General features: G+C 40.9%; 1 protein-coding gene across 2 annotated transcripts; it reads left to right on the top strand.

Moving 5' to 3' along the window:
• Positions 1–1048: 1048 nt before the first annotated feature.
• suds3 (SDS3 homolog, SIN3A corepressor complex component) lies at positions 1049–9203 on the top strand. Of its 2 annotated transcripts, none has more exons than XM_056377380.1 (12): positions 1049–1251; positions 2904–2973; positions 3122–3177; positions 3928–3999; positions 5117–5136; positions 5259–5415; positions 5661–5756; positions 6082–6143; positions 6244–6265; positions 6650–6755; positions 7658–7742; positions 8262–9203. In XM_056377380.1, exons 1-12 carry the CDS (start codon positions 1140–1142, stop codon positions 8358–8360), a joined length of 957 nt encoding a protein of 318 aa, XP_056233355.1. In that variant the 5' UTR covers positions 1049–1139; the 3' UTR covers positions 8361–9203. The 2 variants fall into 2 exon arrangements, with proteins under 2 accessions (XP_056233355.1, XP_056233356.1); XM_056377381.1 differs by lacking the exon at positions 1049–1251 and adding an exon at positions 1894–2041.
• The last annotated feature ends 7418 nt before the right edge of the window (positions 9204–16621 follow it).

Raw genomic sequence — 16621 nt, 5'->3', positions numbered from 1 at the left:
GTGTGAGTCTGAACTTGACAGAGGCATGGGACAGTTCCAGGATTAGAGAATTATTTGCAAAACCTATACTTCACTACCCACTGGGGTCTTAAGAATAGAGTAGACTTTGGTGGAGGGATATGTTAACAGTGTTTGTAAGGCTCTATCTCATAATTCGTGGGATTGCATTTACTCATAGACCTCAGTGTTGTAATTCCACTCCAGTAATTGGTGTAAATGGTGGGGCTTTCAGGGAGCATTTGTGCATGTATACTTGGCATAAAGTTAAGACAGGTATGTCTAGACACAGTACCATACCTGGGGACACAGGTCATGCCTGCTGTATTGTTTCTGGAATGTAATGTGTAAAGTCTGTAATGTGAGTTTTATTCACCTTAGAGGGGGTTTACATTCTACAGTTACACACATATTTACACATTGTATGCTGTATACACAACTGTTTTGGACAAAAACAGTAAATCATTTGTAAATAAATACATGAATGAATAAATAATCATAGTTCAATTAATCAAAAGTATTATGTTCCTTGTGTTGTCGTGAAGACTTTGAAACAGCATTCATACCTCGGTAATGGGAGATAATTAATATCTCCCACATAATTGTTCAGTTCAATTTTACAGCTCTGGCGCCTATTCAAAAATGATTTACGAGTAATGGGGTAAACTACTGGGTAAGCATTTTTAAGCACTGGAAAACAGAGATGAGGTAGGAATACTTAAAATTTGAAAGGAATTGAAAAACACTCAGTTTAACTTATAACCACCCATTCTCCTCGCCTCTGAGTGTGGAAGTAAAGAACCGGCCCGGGTGCCAAAACAAAGAGACACCACATTTCCCTCATGTTCAGAAAATTATGCCTGTTTAAATGTTACACCGTTGGGTTCATTGCGCATGTAAAAATGTGCCTGTTATTGACTGGTACACTTCATCTTAGATTTTTCATTTTAATTGTTTGAAAATGTATATTAAATATGTTTTTTCCATAATACACGTTAATTTCACAGACATTGTGTACAGGCATAAGGTGAGACAGCTTGATACTCGGAGGTCCTGCCAGTTGTAGGCGCTGTTCCAAGCAAGCTGCAAAAACACAAATCGATTGTTTATTTTGTGTTTGTTTACATTTTCCAATCGAACAAATGGCTTCGACTTTGCTATCGCCTATGGTGGATTATTACAATGATGAAGAAGAACTTGATAGCGTGGATGACGACGATGATCGGAGTTTCAGGGGGAGAGACTCAGAAGAAGGTACCGTTAAACGATTTGACCAAAAGCTCCCTGGCCGTCGGGCTCTGTCTACTTGTTGGAAAAGAAACGGAAACGCGCGATTATTGCATAAATGTAGCATTTTTTTAATTCTGCAATTAAAACGATCTATGATTTAGGCTTAATTGTAAACAATTTTCTCTTACAGTGCAACATACACTATTTTAGCACATCTAAGTCTAAGTTTAAGTGCCTTTTTCCAAAGCGAGGTTCAGTTGCACAAATTAGCTTGGTAGCTACATAACAAGTTAGCTACCCGCCAAGTCCCAGCCGAGAAATAATTCAGAAGCAGGTGATGTAAACTAGATAAACCGCTCACCCTGGCTGGGTGTTTTCCTTGTTGGTAGCGCTGGTTACCGATAACGTGATATTATAAATAAACTCGTGTTTGTTTATATGCTAACGAGCTAACGTTCCGTACTCACGTTAGACGTCAATCAGATTTAACCACATTATTCCCCAGACAGGTTAGCGTCATTGTGCAATAAGCAACAAAATGTAACAGTAATTTAAATTAAGCGGGATCTGTCGTGCTTCAGATTACTAATACAAACTTTTAATAATGATATCCAAAAGGGGTGGCTACATAGCGTTAATTAGCCAACTAGCTACGTAACGTTAGTTCCGAGCATTGACAGGTCACCAGGCAGGCGAAACCCTGCGTGCTGTGTCCACTGCACTGCCCTTTTCACACTATCCAGTGAGACGGGACGGATTGCAGTGAAAGGGAAAGAAAGGCAAGAGGAAAATAAGGCGATGACAACACTACAAGGTTAGCTAGTTTCCTGACATTGACTTCCAAGCGTACGGCCGGACTCATTTATTACTCCTCCGGATACGTTGACGGTGCTGTTGTGCCTAACTACGTGAGCTAGAATCGGGTTACTCTTTAAACCGCAGACTGCGCTAACTTAAGCTAGCACATTAATGCTAACCGAAAATGAAAGCTGCTGTGTCAGCTTAATACGACCGGGCCTTGCCCTTCTCATGAGCCGGGTTTTGAAGGTAACGCCGACTGACCTAGGTTTTTTGCCGGTGCTTGTAAACTTGGCTCTCAAGTTTGCCACATCGCACTTGCCTCGGTTTAACATGTTAGCGTTGTCTTTAGAGAGTTGCCGCTGGACTGACAGCACGGCCAAGTTAGCCGGGGACCGTTTCTGATTAATTTCACCATGCGGCAAATGCTTGACACTATAAGTGACACCTATCGCTCTTTATAGTAATGAATTTAATTTACAAGCACCGATCGCCGGATACCAGATGTGCTCACCTTAGCTTTGCTCTAGCTGAAGTTTTTGCTGATGTCGATCCGAGAATATATAGGGTATGATCTTTCATGGCATACATAAGATTTCCCCTGGTCCCATAATCTTAACAAACCAGAGGGCATTCCCAAGAAGGGTGTTCACCATTACCTTGCCAGTGCCACGCACGTCCTTTGATCTGCTGTCTGTCTGTGCACTCAGCCTATTGCTTCAAGTTTGTGTAGGAAAAGCTAAGAATAAAATATATATCTTATTTCATGGTATGGCATGTAGAGTAGAGTAATTATAAAAAAAAATCAGTTTTGAGTTTTAGTTGAGAAATAGTTTTAAAATCTGAGTCCATTCTTCTCCTGTCATTCCCTTTTCCAGACACAGAGGATGCCAGTGAAACAGACCTTGCCAAGCATGATGAGGATGACTATGTGGAAATCAAAGAGCAGTAAGTGTTTTTGCCAACCATGGCTCAGCTGTTTTAACTTTAATGAAAATAATTTAAGGAGGAAAGTTTTGAATGTTTCTCCTAATGCTGCACATAGTGGAAAGAAATGCGATATTATATTATAATATATGGTTTTGTTTCGTTGCAGAATGTACCAAGACAAACTGGCCTCCCTGAAAAGACAGCTGCAGCAGTTACAAGAAGGTAATCATTTGGATGTTTTTCTTGTGATTGGAGGAGTCAGGAAGTTTCCAAATGTGAATGACTGGTGCAGTTTATCTCGTGGGATTTGCGTGAGGATTGGGGGGGGGCATTTTTCACTGGAAATTTTTGAAGGACACAACTAAATCCTTTCTTATTGCTTATGGTGGCAGTAACAGGCAACATGGTTTAACAGTGCAGCCATAGTCTCTGCAGCTAAAAAGAGAAAACCAGCTGAGAAACATATGATAACTGATGACAAACCTCTCCTCCACTGTGGGCGGCTCATTTTAAATCATCAAGACTGTCCGCTGTTTACTGATACAAACTGGTTCTGAACTGCTGACTGGGCTGTTTCAAGGTAGTGTAGCACCATCAGCCGGCCCAGGAGGTACTTATTACCCAGACTGATATTGAGTATAGAAACTGTGGAGTGACACATTATGGTCTGTTTGTAAATCCAAATGTTGAGGTAATGTCAGTGTTATCTACTCAAAGTTGTAAATGGGTGCTGAGAGTAGAAGGTCTATAATGTCTGTAGTGATTGTTGCGAAACAAGTTGTCTAGAGATATTGATGACATATTTTAATGAAACAGCTGATAGTGGAGTTTGAAATGTAATGAATTTACTCGCTCTCACCCTACACAAACATCTAAACCATAACATGATAACGCCATAGAATCCTTAAAAGGAAATTGATTGATTGATTCCATAGATCTTCATTTTAGTTAAATGACACTTTCTCTTTGCAGGTACTCTGCAGGAATATCAGAAGAGGATGAAGAAGCTGGATCAGCAGTACAAAGAGAGGCTCCGAAATGCAGGCAAGTTGAGCAATATGTAGAGACTGAACAAACTGTTTTGTTTCTGATACATCTACACAAGCCCATGGTTGGAGAGGATTATTCAAATTCTGGAGTGCTTCCTTATTTAGTTTGGTTTGTTTGGCGAGGAGAGAATGTTGGCATGTCATCACCAATCAGCTGGACCGTATAAGGCGAGCACATGAGTCTATGGAAAGGCTGATAAAGACATGTAGTGTGACTAAACACAACATAAAAGATTACTGAAGAAGTACAGTGTATACCTAGTTAGTTTTATATACTCAGGTCTTTGCTGATCAAAATTTGAAAAATAAGTTTGTTTTACCCAAAATGTACTACAAAAAAAGAAACAACCTCAGGCTTTGGTATTTGACCCGCAATTATGATCAATTGACAACTTAACATAGAAATGTCAAAAGGGTAAAACACGGATGGATTATCAGGAACTTAATTACCTCTGCCGAGGAGGTTGTGTTTTCACCCGTGTCTGTTTGTTGCTTTGTTTGTTTGTCAGAAGGATTACACAAAAAGTACTGAACTGATTTTGGCTACACTTAATGGAGGGATAGGGGGGGCATGGGCCAGGGAGGAACCCATTAAGTTTAAGTCCTGATCCAGTAAAAGGGGCAGTTCCAGGAATTTTCTTATCACTTTCCTTAACATGGCATTTTTCAGTATTTTCATCAATTTCTCGGGAAATAATTTTTGATCTTTATGTAAAAAAGACATTTTACATAAAGATTAATGGTGTTGACGTCTTTGATTTTGTACAGTTTGGTACGGATCCAGATCATAAACTGGACCTGACAGACATGAATTGTTGGATGGATTGTTTGGCCTTAGGATAGGTATTTGCTCTATTGAGTGCCATTCTAGTTTTCTCCATTGTTTTTCAGGTTCATAGATATTTGCCAAAAGTTTCAGGGGATTTTTGCTGGAATCGCTGTTCCTTTGTGGCTCTGTTTTGCATCCTCTTCTTGAGTGTTCTTTTTTCTAGTCTTAAGGGTAATCAAAGTTGACTTTAGTGTCAGATATTATGTGCCACTGATTCAAGTTAAAGACATTCAACTAATGTTTTTTCTATATGACAAATTATGTTTTTCCTCCCTTTTTACAGATTTATTTCTGCAACTTGAGGTGAGTAATATTCATCTTGCTGACAGACTGTAATTTATGCAGAATTGACTTTTTACTTTTTGGTTGTTACATGGAAAACACCCGTTCTCTTTCCATCATTTCCATCTTTCCGCCTTGTGCAGACAGAGCAGGTGGAGAGGAACTACATCAAGGAGAAGAAGGCAGCGGTGAAGGAGTTTGACGACAAGAAGGTGGAACTAAAGGAAAACCTAATTGCAGAGCTGGAAGAGAAGAAGAAGATGATTGAGAATGAAAAATTAACAATGGAGCTGACAGGAGGTAAGGGAGCCAGAACAGGATTGTTAATCAGAAACTTGCTCAGCAGAAGAGAGAAACTGGGTAAAAATGTTATTAAACTGATTGAAAAAGGACTTTCCAGATGCAGTAAATCAAGGTGCTGCTGTCTGTCCTGTTGAGTTGCCTGTCTCAGTAGTTTTTTCTAAAATAGGAATTTTGAGAAACATTAGATGCTTTCTGGATGTTATTTTTAGATCTCTGTTTGTTGTTATTTCTTTCATTCATAGACTCAATGGAGGTTAAACCAATCATGACTCGGAAGCTGAGAAGACGGCCCAATGATCCAGTCCCAATACCAGACAAACGAAGAAAACCTGCACCAGATATCCTTTGCCAACAGTTACATATCAATTAAGATTAATCTGTGAGGGGTAAATTCTTCAGTTGTATTTGTAGTGGTAGTATTTTTACAGTGAGTGCACAAAGGCAGTGTTTGATTTGAGACAACACTACAGTGTCGGGACTTCACGCACTTCGCCACTGTGTATACTGTGTACTCGGTGTACTACATGCGAGTGTACTGACTGAAGTCTGCAATTTGATACACAGCAAAAGTGAGCTCACTTTGAGGTCATCATCAGTTACATGTGGGGAAATGGCCGAGTTTCTCAGCTAAATTGTGTTTATACCTTCCTTAACTCTTCAAACCTCAGCTAAATTATTTGTTAACAGACGAACAGATAATGGAAGATCTAAGAACACTTAATAAGGTAAGTGTCACTGAATTTATTTATACTATGCATGTCCCTGTTGAATCTTATTTCTACAAATGATTTCTTTTTAAAACATTTCTCACATTCTCACTTACAGCTTAAATCACCGAAACGGCCAGGTATGTCAGCGCTCACCTGCAGTTCTCTGGTTTAAGAAATAGTTTGTCATTGAGGGAGATACACTTATTCGCTATTAGCCTGGTTTGGTCCAAAGGAACGACCTCATGAAGGCTGCTAGTGATTGGTTTTTGCACAGATTAAACAAACAATAACATGTTAGTCAGCTTTAGGTGCCGGGAGGTGGATTTTCTTTCCAGCCTTTTTGCTAAGCTAGGCTAACCGCCTGCTTGATAGCATGGTATCATTCTCATCTCCCTCTCCTCTCAGCAAAAAGGCGAATAAGTATATTTCCCAAAATGATCCAAAACTATTACATAAAACATTAACCTATTAGCACATATGTTTTGCATGGTAATACTAATGAGATTTTTCTCCCTCTTTAGTGTCTCCCTCGTCCCCAGAGCACGTCCCCTCGGCTCCCATGGAGAACCCTTCCCAGCGTTACGAGGCCCGCATCGAGGAGGGGAAACTTTACTACGACAAAAGATGGTGAATTTGGAGTTTCATCATCTAAACAGTCACCAGAGTTTTTTTTTTCCCCCTTGACATTGGTCTCTTTCTCATATAGCGTGTGTCACCACTAGATGGCCACATTGCCACGGGTTTGATGTCTCTCGTGTTTGGCCGGTCCTCAAAAGACATTTTACAACCACTTTGATGGCAGCCTCTTTTTGTCAGGGCTACAGAAAGAGATATTACTCAGGAGCCAGTGAATAAGTGCTGGTTCTTGAAGCCACCATAAAAATACATATTCAGAGAAGGTGGGTGCATCAGAACCAGTGGTGCTTTCTGCTGTGATGCAGATATAAAGAGATTGAAAATCCTTGACCAAAACAGCTCTGATGCCCCTCTGTTTGAGAGCAGAGCTGTGCCTCAGACATGTGTCAGAACATAAGGTAATTTGAAGAGGGGTAAAAATAATACAATTCTGTCTTATGAGCTGCTGATATAGACAGAGGAAGTTGAAGAGGCACAAGCTGTGAGTTATGTGCACTGTTCTTGAAAGGCAAAATCTCATTTATTCATTGCTAAAGAAGACACCACCACCGGAAAGCCTCCTCAAAGAGCTGGAGGGAGACTCATGCGTCATTATTCTTCAGTGGGTTCTTAATGATCAAATGCTTTGGTTGTCAGTCTCTACCCTTGGGTCGGTTTTGTCCTCTGACAGTTTGGAGCCATTAAAAAAAATAACAGACTTTTTTGTTTTGACTTTCCAGGCCAATTATCTATTTAGTGCCATCTTAGGAGGAATGTGGTTTATTCAGCTGGGTAAAATTATGTATAATGAACCCCTCTCCTGTCTGCACTTATGCCTTTCCCTCATTCCTCACCAAAAATGCTGAATTAATGCTATTTGTGTGTGTGTTTTCTATTTTTTTTTATGCGGACAGGTACCACAAGAGCCAGGCCATCTACTTGGAATCAAAGGACAATACAAAGATTAGCTGTGTCATCAGTTCAGTGGGGACCAATGAGGTGAGCTTTAGGTCTTATCCAGCTCCTGTCGCATACAGAACTGGGTTAACTGCTTAAAACATAAGGCTGGTGATATTTTAGATTTTCCTTATTGTAAACAAATCCTATTATTCCTGTCTGTGTAGCCAAAGCTTGATTTATTTGACTTCTCTGAGCCATAGAGCTCCATCGTTGCCCAAAAACCATTAAAAACATGTCAGTGTGTTACATATATTACAAGTGTTTGACTAGTAATGAACACTTAAATCGACACATGACATATCACTATGAAGAAATCATCACTGGAAAAGGGAAGTCCATCTTTCCAGTGAGCAGTTTGACAAAAGAATACAATGAGAGAATTTATTTTCTGCACCCTGGATTAAGGAGAAAAGCAGTTTGGCTGCCTTCTCACAAACTGGCTTGTAGTAGATAACGGTGGTTTATATTGACACGTCTAAACCAGTGACAGCTACTCTTGGAGTGCATTGTTTGTAAATGACTATACTGAAGGATTTTTCTTTTGCCTTTGTTCTGCAGATTTGGGTGAGGAAGACAAGCGACAGTACGAAGATGAGGATCTACCTGGGACAGCTGCAGAGAGGAGCATTTGTCATCCGTCGACGGTCGGCTGCATGAAACATCACCCCCCACCCCCACCCCCATATGTTCATTTATCCATTCGTCCACCCACTCGTTCATCCACCGTTTCCCTATTTGGCAAATCTCAGTTAAGTTTGACATGTGGCCTCTTTATCATTTACACTACCCCCCTCCCCAATGACACAACCATATACACACACACACACACACACACACACACACACACCTCTTCCATGGCCAATGATATTTCATCATATTGTATGTTTTCCTCACATAAACCAAATGCTAGTACAGTAAAAGTGGTCATATACACAACTGACTGTTTTGCAGCATTATCTGTCACTATGTGGCATGTGTATGAAGGCCGTTAGTGGTCATAAAGTCATAAAGGAGGCTACTTTGATTGCTGTCTCATGCTGTCAACACAAATTTTTTCTACACCATGCAGTCTTATTTACATTTATCATTAAGTTATTTTTCCTGAGCAGCCTCGTGTTGACCCACAGGAACCGTCTTCAAGCCTTTCAAACTGTCGCACTGGAAAACCTTACCGACAGGATTTGTGGTATTATTTCTACAAAAAGACACTGATTAGGCCTGAATCTGTCTAATAAAGCTGCATCTGTTCCTTATTGTCATGCCATTTTCAAAACATTATGTCCTTTACACTGTCATGAAGACATGGAGGCTTGCTATGCTCATTTGAAAAAAAAAAATATTTTGAAGATTTTATGTTGATATTTTTTATGTCCTTTTGTCATCCTCTCCATATGTGAACGATCTGGATTAGTTCAGCTTTGTTTTGCATGTGGAGCATTAAGTTGACTATTGATTTGTACTGTGTTCCATTTTATTAAAATGTTTTCTGCCTTTTATCTACTTGATGAGTTTCACTGTTTGAATGATTCTGCCATACGCAAACGAGTTTTGCTGGCATTAAACAAGATTTGTAATCTAGAAAAAGAACATTACATTCAGACATTTATCCAACTTTGCTTTGACTTCAGCATCTGTTTTATTCCAAAAATACAATATCTGATTCTTGTGTGTCCCATTTTATTTGGCCAGTATTGATATAGTGAATGGACTGCATTTTTCTAGTCGTATCAACCACTCAAAGCGCTTTACAAATTCCCCCGTACACACACTCGTACACTAATGGAACAGTGATCAGGGGCAATTTTGGGTTCGGTATCCAAGAACACCTCCACATGCAGGCGGGAGGAGCCGGGGATCAAACCAGAGACCTAATCAGTGGACCATTCCCTCGACCTTGTTCCTTTGTAACTTAGTTATTTGGAGTAGCCTCTTGGTGGGAGAAATATTCCTCCCGGTGGAGGTGTTCTCACCTTGCTTTGAGTAATGGACCACTTTTGATCAGCTGATATCCTTTAAATCCCTCCGACCCCTGAGGGAGACTACTGACGTCACTGGCTACACATTAATGAGTCATGTTACATATGCATTAGTATCCTGATTTTGAGCCTCATTCAGTTTTTTGATTCATATACTCAGAAACCTGGATGAGGTGTTTACAAGCCACAGTACTACAGGTTATATAAACAGATTTCTCCTAACTGACATAAGGTCTTATCTAGCTCTCTGAAACTGGGATAAACTGTTTACATGCACAAAACATAACCAGGATACTCCAAAAACCAGACCATAACTAGGATACTAGTGTGCATTTGAACACTTTTAGAGAACAGTTACAAAATGTGCTTATTATAAGGCTCTAACATGTTTAATTATATCTTAAATGAAGGGTAATGGCGGGGTAAGGACACATGTGAATTGCTGTGTGTTTCTCTCAGTGCTCGGTGTCCATGTCATCTGTGGGGGGGATATTTTTCCACATCACCAGTGACTCCATGTAATCAACCTGACCAAGTCACCTCACAGTTCCTCTCCACTCACACAGCTGCTCTCAACCATCCCTCCACTTTGTAAACAGCTGAATTATTTGGCATTCAGCATGGGTCCCCCGCCGGCCGAGCAGCCTGCCTTCTCCCTCTTGTGTGTCCTATCGCTTTAACTGGATGGCATGTTTCACTTTGCCTGACTTAATGAGAGAGCCTGACAAGGAGGGCAATTACTGTTTTGCCATGCTGCACAAAATGCAGGGCTCATCTCAAAAGGCTCATTGTCCAGAAGCCGTCAGGTGTGATTGCTCAGTCTCTCGCGAGGGCATGAAATGAGCTGATAGTGAATGTGATGCCTGTCTGCTCCCTTTATTGCATCCCATGTCTGGCTTTTGGTTAAAGCCAGAATAACATACTCTGAGACACCTTATATGAGATCCACAGGATATGGATTTCCTGTGAGTTTTTTGGCATCAGTCTCATATCTAACCACTGTATCTATTCATAGTTGGGCCATTTTAATTGATCTGGTGGCAGCAACCCTGACCACAGAGAGACAATGAACAACCACAAAGAGACAAAAAATGCCAAAAGCAACCACAAACACATGCTAAACAAACCACAAAGATGACAGCAAAATGCAAAGTGACAATATGATGGTGTGACTACGTCTTTTTGTGTCTCTCTCAGTCTGTGTGTGTATTGCTCCTGTGTAGGAAGGGTGGGGGACCTTTGTGTGAAAATTGGCCCCCTGGACACAGTCTCAATCACTGTAGGCTCTTTGGAGTTACAAACAGCTGTCCCTTGATCATATTTCATATTCCAATTTTTTAAAATTTCATTTATTACACTAAATAAAAATGTAACTATTAATAATGTATGTCAGTATGTTTGTTGCTGCCAAGACCCAAGATTTTAAATTTGCGTGTTTTTGCAGTTTCCCACCACTACCAGTTTATTTGAATTAATTTTCACAACTGTTCAAAGTACTCCCACTTGTCATCAACATCCTTCTCACACATACAGATTTCACACACTTACGTGGTGTGTGTCGATGACCCGTTTTATTGCCTTATAATCCTCACGTTTAACCAAGCAGCAAGGCCCACCCTCTCTTCTTCGCACCCTTGCCTTTCGAATGATCAATTTCTTGCTCTTTTTGTTTATCAGTCCTAAGCTTTCACTGCAGGTGGCTGTTTATAATGTCTTAAATCAATATGCTGAAGAAGCAAGAGAACAAGTAGGAGCACTTAAGCATGTGAACAGTTTTCTGGTGATGAATCAATTTTTCCTCATGCGCCACGTCTATTCGCCAGAGTGTGTAAAACACCTGCTGACACTCACCATGCACAAAACAAAAGGAAGCTCTCCAGCCTTCCATGACCAGAAGTCGTTACAGCACTCAGGCTGTGGCTTGGGTTTGTTGGTCTTGCCGGAGCTGTAATACTCTTTGGTGGTTATTGCTTGTGTGCATAAAAAGTCACCCGGGGCATCAATAAAAATCCCCCTCACAATCCCCCAACAGCCCCAGTTCCAGCACTGAACTCCCTCTTTCATCCTCTTCCCCCTAAATTGAGCATTTTCTCCACTGCATGTTAGTGCTTGGATGCATGGCTCCAGGGCGGAGGGCTGCATCTCACTCTGCACTATCTGGTGGGAACCAAGTGGGATCCAGGCAGACTTAGATTTGCCTCTGGTGGTATGAAGAGTGGATGGTAGCTCCTTGACAACCCTCCTGCTAGGCCCTGCGTGAGTGTGTGTGTGTGTGTGTGTGTGTGTGTGTGTGTGTGTGTGTGTGTGGTGTGTGTGTGTGTGTGTGTGTGTATGCCTGTTTCTCCAGTTTATCACTCTCCAGCAGGTCTGCACTGGGAGAGGAATTCATTTACAGTACAAGCTTCTCATTTGACTCTTAATATTTGACCCCAGGTTGTGGAGTAGAGTTGCAGCCTCACTGGACCATTTGGCAATACGGATAATTTTAAACATTCATGTTGTTAAGCAGCTACTGCTCATTACAAAATCGGGTCATCGTATCTGTTATTTATACGCTTAGAAGTATTCTGTTTAGCTGCTCTTTTGATGTTACGCACTAAGACAGCATAACATAAAGCAGAACAAAGTTAAATAAATCATCCGTCTCAGAGGCCAGGGTGTGAGCTTCTGAAGTGGGTATACTGTATTTCAAATAACAAGCTTCTGCCTCTGTCCTCACTTTCACTTCCTCTGCTTTTTTCAAGGTCCCACTTCAAATGCTTCCCAACAAAACTGAAGCAAACAATTTGAGAAAAGCTTAACACCACTTACAGTGCCGCTGTATTTTGTTTTTTTGCACCAAGAATCAGGTCTGTGAATACCCTATTAAAAGTACTCTTCAGAAACAGTGTGTTTTCCCCACTTATTAGAGCCAGGAAAAGTCAAGCTTGTACAAATTAAACCTCTCTCTGTGTGTTTTTCTCTTGCAACCCTTCTGCTAATTCAAAGAGAATTGCCTAATGATGATGGTCCCCTTTAAACGTCTATGTTTAGCACTCTTAGCACTTGAAGCATGTCTTGCAGCCGTTCCCGCAGTTTTAGAGGATGCAGCATTATCACAGCTCACTTTTCCACTCGAAACTTAAAGTTTAAGATCCTGATTTCCTGATTGTTGTTAAAGATGCGTCATATCGATGGAGTTTAATTGCGAAAACTTTCTCTGTTGCTCAACTTAATAAGTTTTGTTATTCACTTCCATTTGATCTTTCCTTATTGAACCAACAGCACGGCCTGATTGCCCTGAGCAAATACGAGCCACTGAGCCCTTGTCAACCGCCCTCCCCTTCCTCCCCTCTCTGTGCAAAGTGTACAGTATTCCTATGCTGGAATATTATAGTGCTCCAGGTTTGTTGTGTGGAGGTTTGATTTGGTAAGTAACATGTAAACACAATTTAATCTGAAATAACAAGTGTCTTCAGATCAAGACAGGTCCTGTGTGAAAGCCTTTATCATGGCAGGTGGAGGTTGTTTGAGTGATGCATATTCCTAAAAACAATCCACAATGAATAAAATACCAGAGGTGGAATGTAAATCCATTTACTGGAGTATTTGCAGTCTGTGCTATTTTATATTTTTAACACTCAAACTCTAATTTTTCTGCCTTCCATACTCCAGCTTCATACACCTAAGGATATATGGATGTCATGTCCTGCCATGCCCTGTGCCCTTGTCATCCCCCACACATTGTCATCCAACCTTGGATGAGTACAGGACATGACAGTAGACAAGGCCAGTATGACTGCTCTTAACATACAGAACAGGTGATTTGTACAAGGAATGGCAAAAAGAATGGCAGGCAATTTCAAAGCAAAAATCCCCAAGAGAGAGCTTTTCACTGTCATTATTGGCGCCAGTGGTGGAACTGCAAGCTCCAAGGTGTAGACAAGTGATGGAGAGGCCATAATCACTTTAAAGTACACCCTCATGGGCTGTTTTTTTTTTTTATTATTATACTTATTTTTTTTAATATACTTCAGGGACTAAGCCATGTGCAGAGTAAAAAGTCAAGAAAAGGTAGCTCCCTGGATACCGCTAGATTCACCATGGCAACCAATTCCAGTTTTTGCTTTAGTTTATGGGAATTAGCATGTCTGACCAACTAGCTTCCGTCGCTACAGTTACCTAAAGAAGTGACAAAGGACCAGATAGTATGAGACACAGAGCCACACCAACATCTTCACATGAATAATTTAACAGGGGAGGACGGAGGGTAACAAAGAGCTTAGGAATCAGAAGGAAGAAGCATCAAGAGAATTCACACCCAATGACTTGAAAATTCGAGTGTGATGTAATGTATGTGTTCTGTTTTCATGAATACCAGCACTAATGCTAGTGTGGCTTTCTGTGTCATGCTATTCAAATTGCTATTCAGAATGACAGACGGTACCGGAGACAACAAGCAATATGCAACCACACTGTTGAAGATGACCTTGGCTTTTTGTTGCTTCACGTTCAGTGCATGTTTGGATATTTCTTTCACTCATTAGAGCCATTGTATAGACCTGAATTCATTTTTGACACCCTTGACACCAGCCTATGAAAACTGTGAATGAATTCATTGTCGCTTTTGCCTCTGCAACAAAGAGCACATGTCTACTAATATCCTCTCAGCTCTAGGTAATAACCTTCACGCTGACTCTGGCGCCCAGTTGGGAAAGTGAGATCACTCTTCCACTGATAAGATTTACTCTGATAAGAGGAAGTTATCTAGTGAGCCATCTCACTCTCTCCACACAAGGCCCCCCAAAGGAATCAAAAACTTTTGCTTCCTCTGTAACCTCTCTAGAGGTGTATCAGCTTTCTGCATATTTTATTCAGAGGCATTCGGAGAAGAGACACATGGGGAAAGGTTGGAGTGAGGGGGGGGGGGGGGCTTTCGTGGATTGAAAGATGTACCACGCAGTCATCTGTAAATAGCTATTCAGAATAAGTTTGTCATGCAATTTCTGCATTCATGGGGCTCCTCGAGGTGCTCCATCACCTTTGGAGAGGTCCCTACCTTGAAAAGACAGATCACGTCCTGCCTTCTGGGAGGCAGGCAGGAAGGCAGGCATATGGAAGATGCTGCCTACATATAATTCATCTCTCCTTCGACCTGTATTTCAACCTTAACAAGTACTGAAAATAAATACCTCCCTTTTCCGAGCTTCATCAGATGTGGACAAGGAATATTTAAAGAAATAGTTAGAGACATGAAAGTGGCATTGCTTTTTGTCATGTAACTCTGGGTGGGGGGGGGGGGGGAGTAATGAGCGTATTTCTCACAGTGTCAATGCTAAATATCAAGCTAGAGCTAGCAGGTGATTAGCTTAGCTTTGCTCAAGGACTGAAAACAGGGATAAACAGCCAGACTGATTCTGTCCTAAGGTAACAAAATTCAGTTACCAGCGCCTCTAAAGCTCATTCATTATGTTTTGTGGGTGATTATAGGCTGGACAATTTCTTTGCTGGGTGCAGTTATATTTTGGAGTCTTGTTGTTATAGTGAGGTGCTACAGCTGGTCAAGAAATAGTCTGGGACATAACAACTCTTAAAACAGCAATTTCACATAAAGCTAAAAAAAACAACAAAAAAAACAAACAGCAATTTCACACTTAAGCTTTGATCTGTTTCCCCTTGTTTCCAGTCTTTATGCTAGGCTAAGCTAACACATGTAGCTTCATATTAACTGCACAGACACAGGAGTGGTATCAATCTTCTCATCTGACTTTCAGCAATAAAAGTGAGGAAGCTTATTTTCCAAAATGTCGACCGAGACCTTTAAAAAAAGTGAATCAGAAAGGGGCCATCCGGTTGTCTGTACATCAATCAAGTCTAATATCTCAGACACTAAATCTGCCTTTGATGAACAGAGACACACAAGAAGATATAGCTGACTCAAAGCATCAGTCGAGACTTTCAGCCTTTGGTGCATTTTGTCAGACTTTCAGAGTGTGAAGATGTGCTGACTATCGGATGTTGACATCTGTCCTTCTCACCAGAAAAACCTTGCAAACTGAGGTTGTTTCCTCAATCACACTCTCACTCATTAAAACTCTACAGTTTGTAGGGAAACAGAAACAGAAACACACATTTATTTGGGGTCGGCTGTTCTCACCAAATTACAGCAGTAAATGCTTTACAGTTCAAATTAACTGCTCCAAACATGTCAGAAGATGTGAATTCACTGGGGTTACAACTCCAGACTGAAGAGCAGTGTGCAGTGCAACCTGCCACGAAAAGTTAATACTAATCAACTGCATCCGTGGCAACTGAGGAGAACAGATTAAAAGTGAATACGATGAATGTGATTTCATGAATAACCTCATTGAGCATTGCCTCAGCAGCATGTCATTTTCAAAATGAGCATGATTGTGCCAAGTGATATTTTTAAGGCTTAGGCAGAGGGATGTTGTCATCTAGGATCTACTCACTCTCTTTTCTCCTGTGTCTTTCAGTGCTATTGTCAGGGGTGTGGGATCATTGCGACGGATCAATATGGTCTCATATAGTCCTGGTGCAAGCCAGTGGTGGCCTCAGATGCCCAAAGCAAGTGATTTCAACACTGCATTACATATTCATGATTCCCGATCAATAATTAGCCACTCAGTGGACAGTGAGAAGGATGTGGTAACCAAAGGAACACAATACCTTAGACACCTGACTTAAAACATGCCAAACTAATGCTGTATTTCGTTTTTTAACTCTACTACTCGTACTACTTGTTCGAATCTGCTCCTTCATGCATGGACAGTGCTTCCTGTTTTATCTGTTGCATATTTGGTTGTTTTAGTTCCTGTCTTTGTGTTTTTTCCCTCCAATGTGATTACCTGCCCCACCCCAATTAGTTTCACCTGTTCCCTATTACTCAGCTTCCCTTGAGTATCGTTTGTTTAGTTCCCAGAGCTTGTTTTCCATGTCTTT

This window comes from Seriola aureovittata, chromosome 5 (genome assembly GCF_021018895.1).
Source record: "Seriola aureovittata isolate HTS-2021-v1 ecotype China chromosome 5, ASM2101889v1, whole genome shotgun sequence".
NCBI classification, from domain to species: Eukaryota; Metazoa; Chordata; class Actinopteri; order Carangiformes; family Carangidae; genus Seriola; species Seriola aureovittata.
This window is presented reverse-complemented; position numbering and strand designations above follow the sequence as displayed.

Coding starts and splice junctions, on each gene's coding strand:
- suds3 (XM_056377380.1), top strand. CDS start 1,140: ATGGCTTCGACTTTGCTATCGCCTATGGTGGATTATTACAATGATGAA. Junction 1,252..2,903: donor GGGGAGAGACTCAGAAGAAG/GTACCGTTAAAC, acceptor TCCCTTTTCCAG/ACACAGAGGATGCCAGTGAA. Junction 7,743..8,261: donor GTTCAGTGGGGACCAATGAG/GTGAGCTTTAGG, acceptor TTTGTTCTGCAG/ATTTGGGTGAGGAAGACAAG.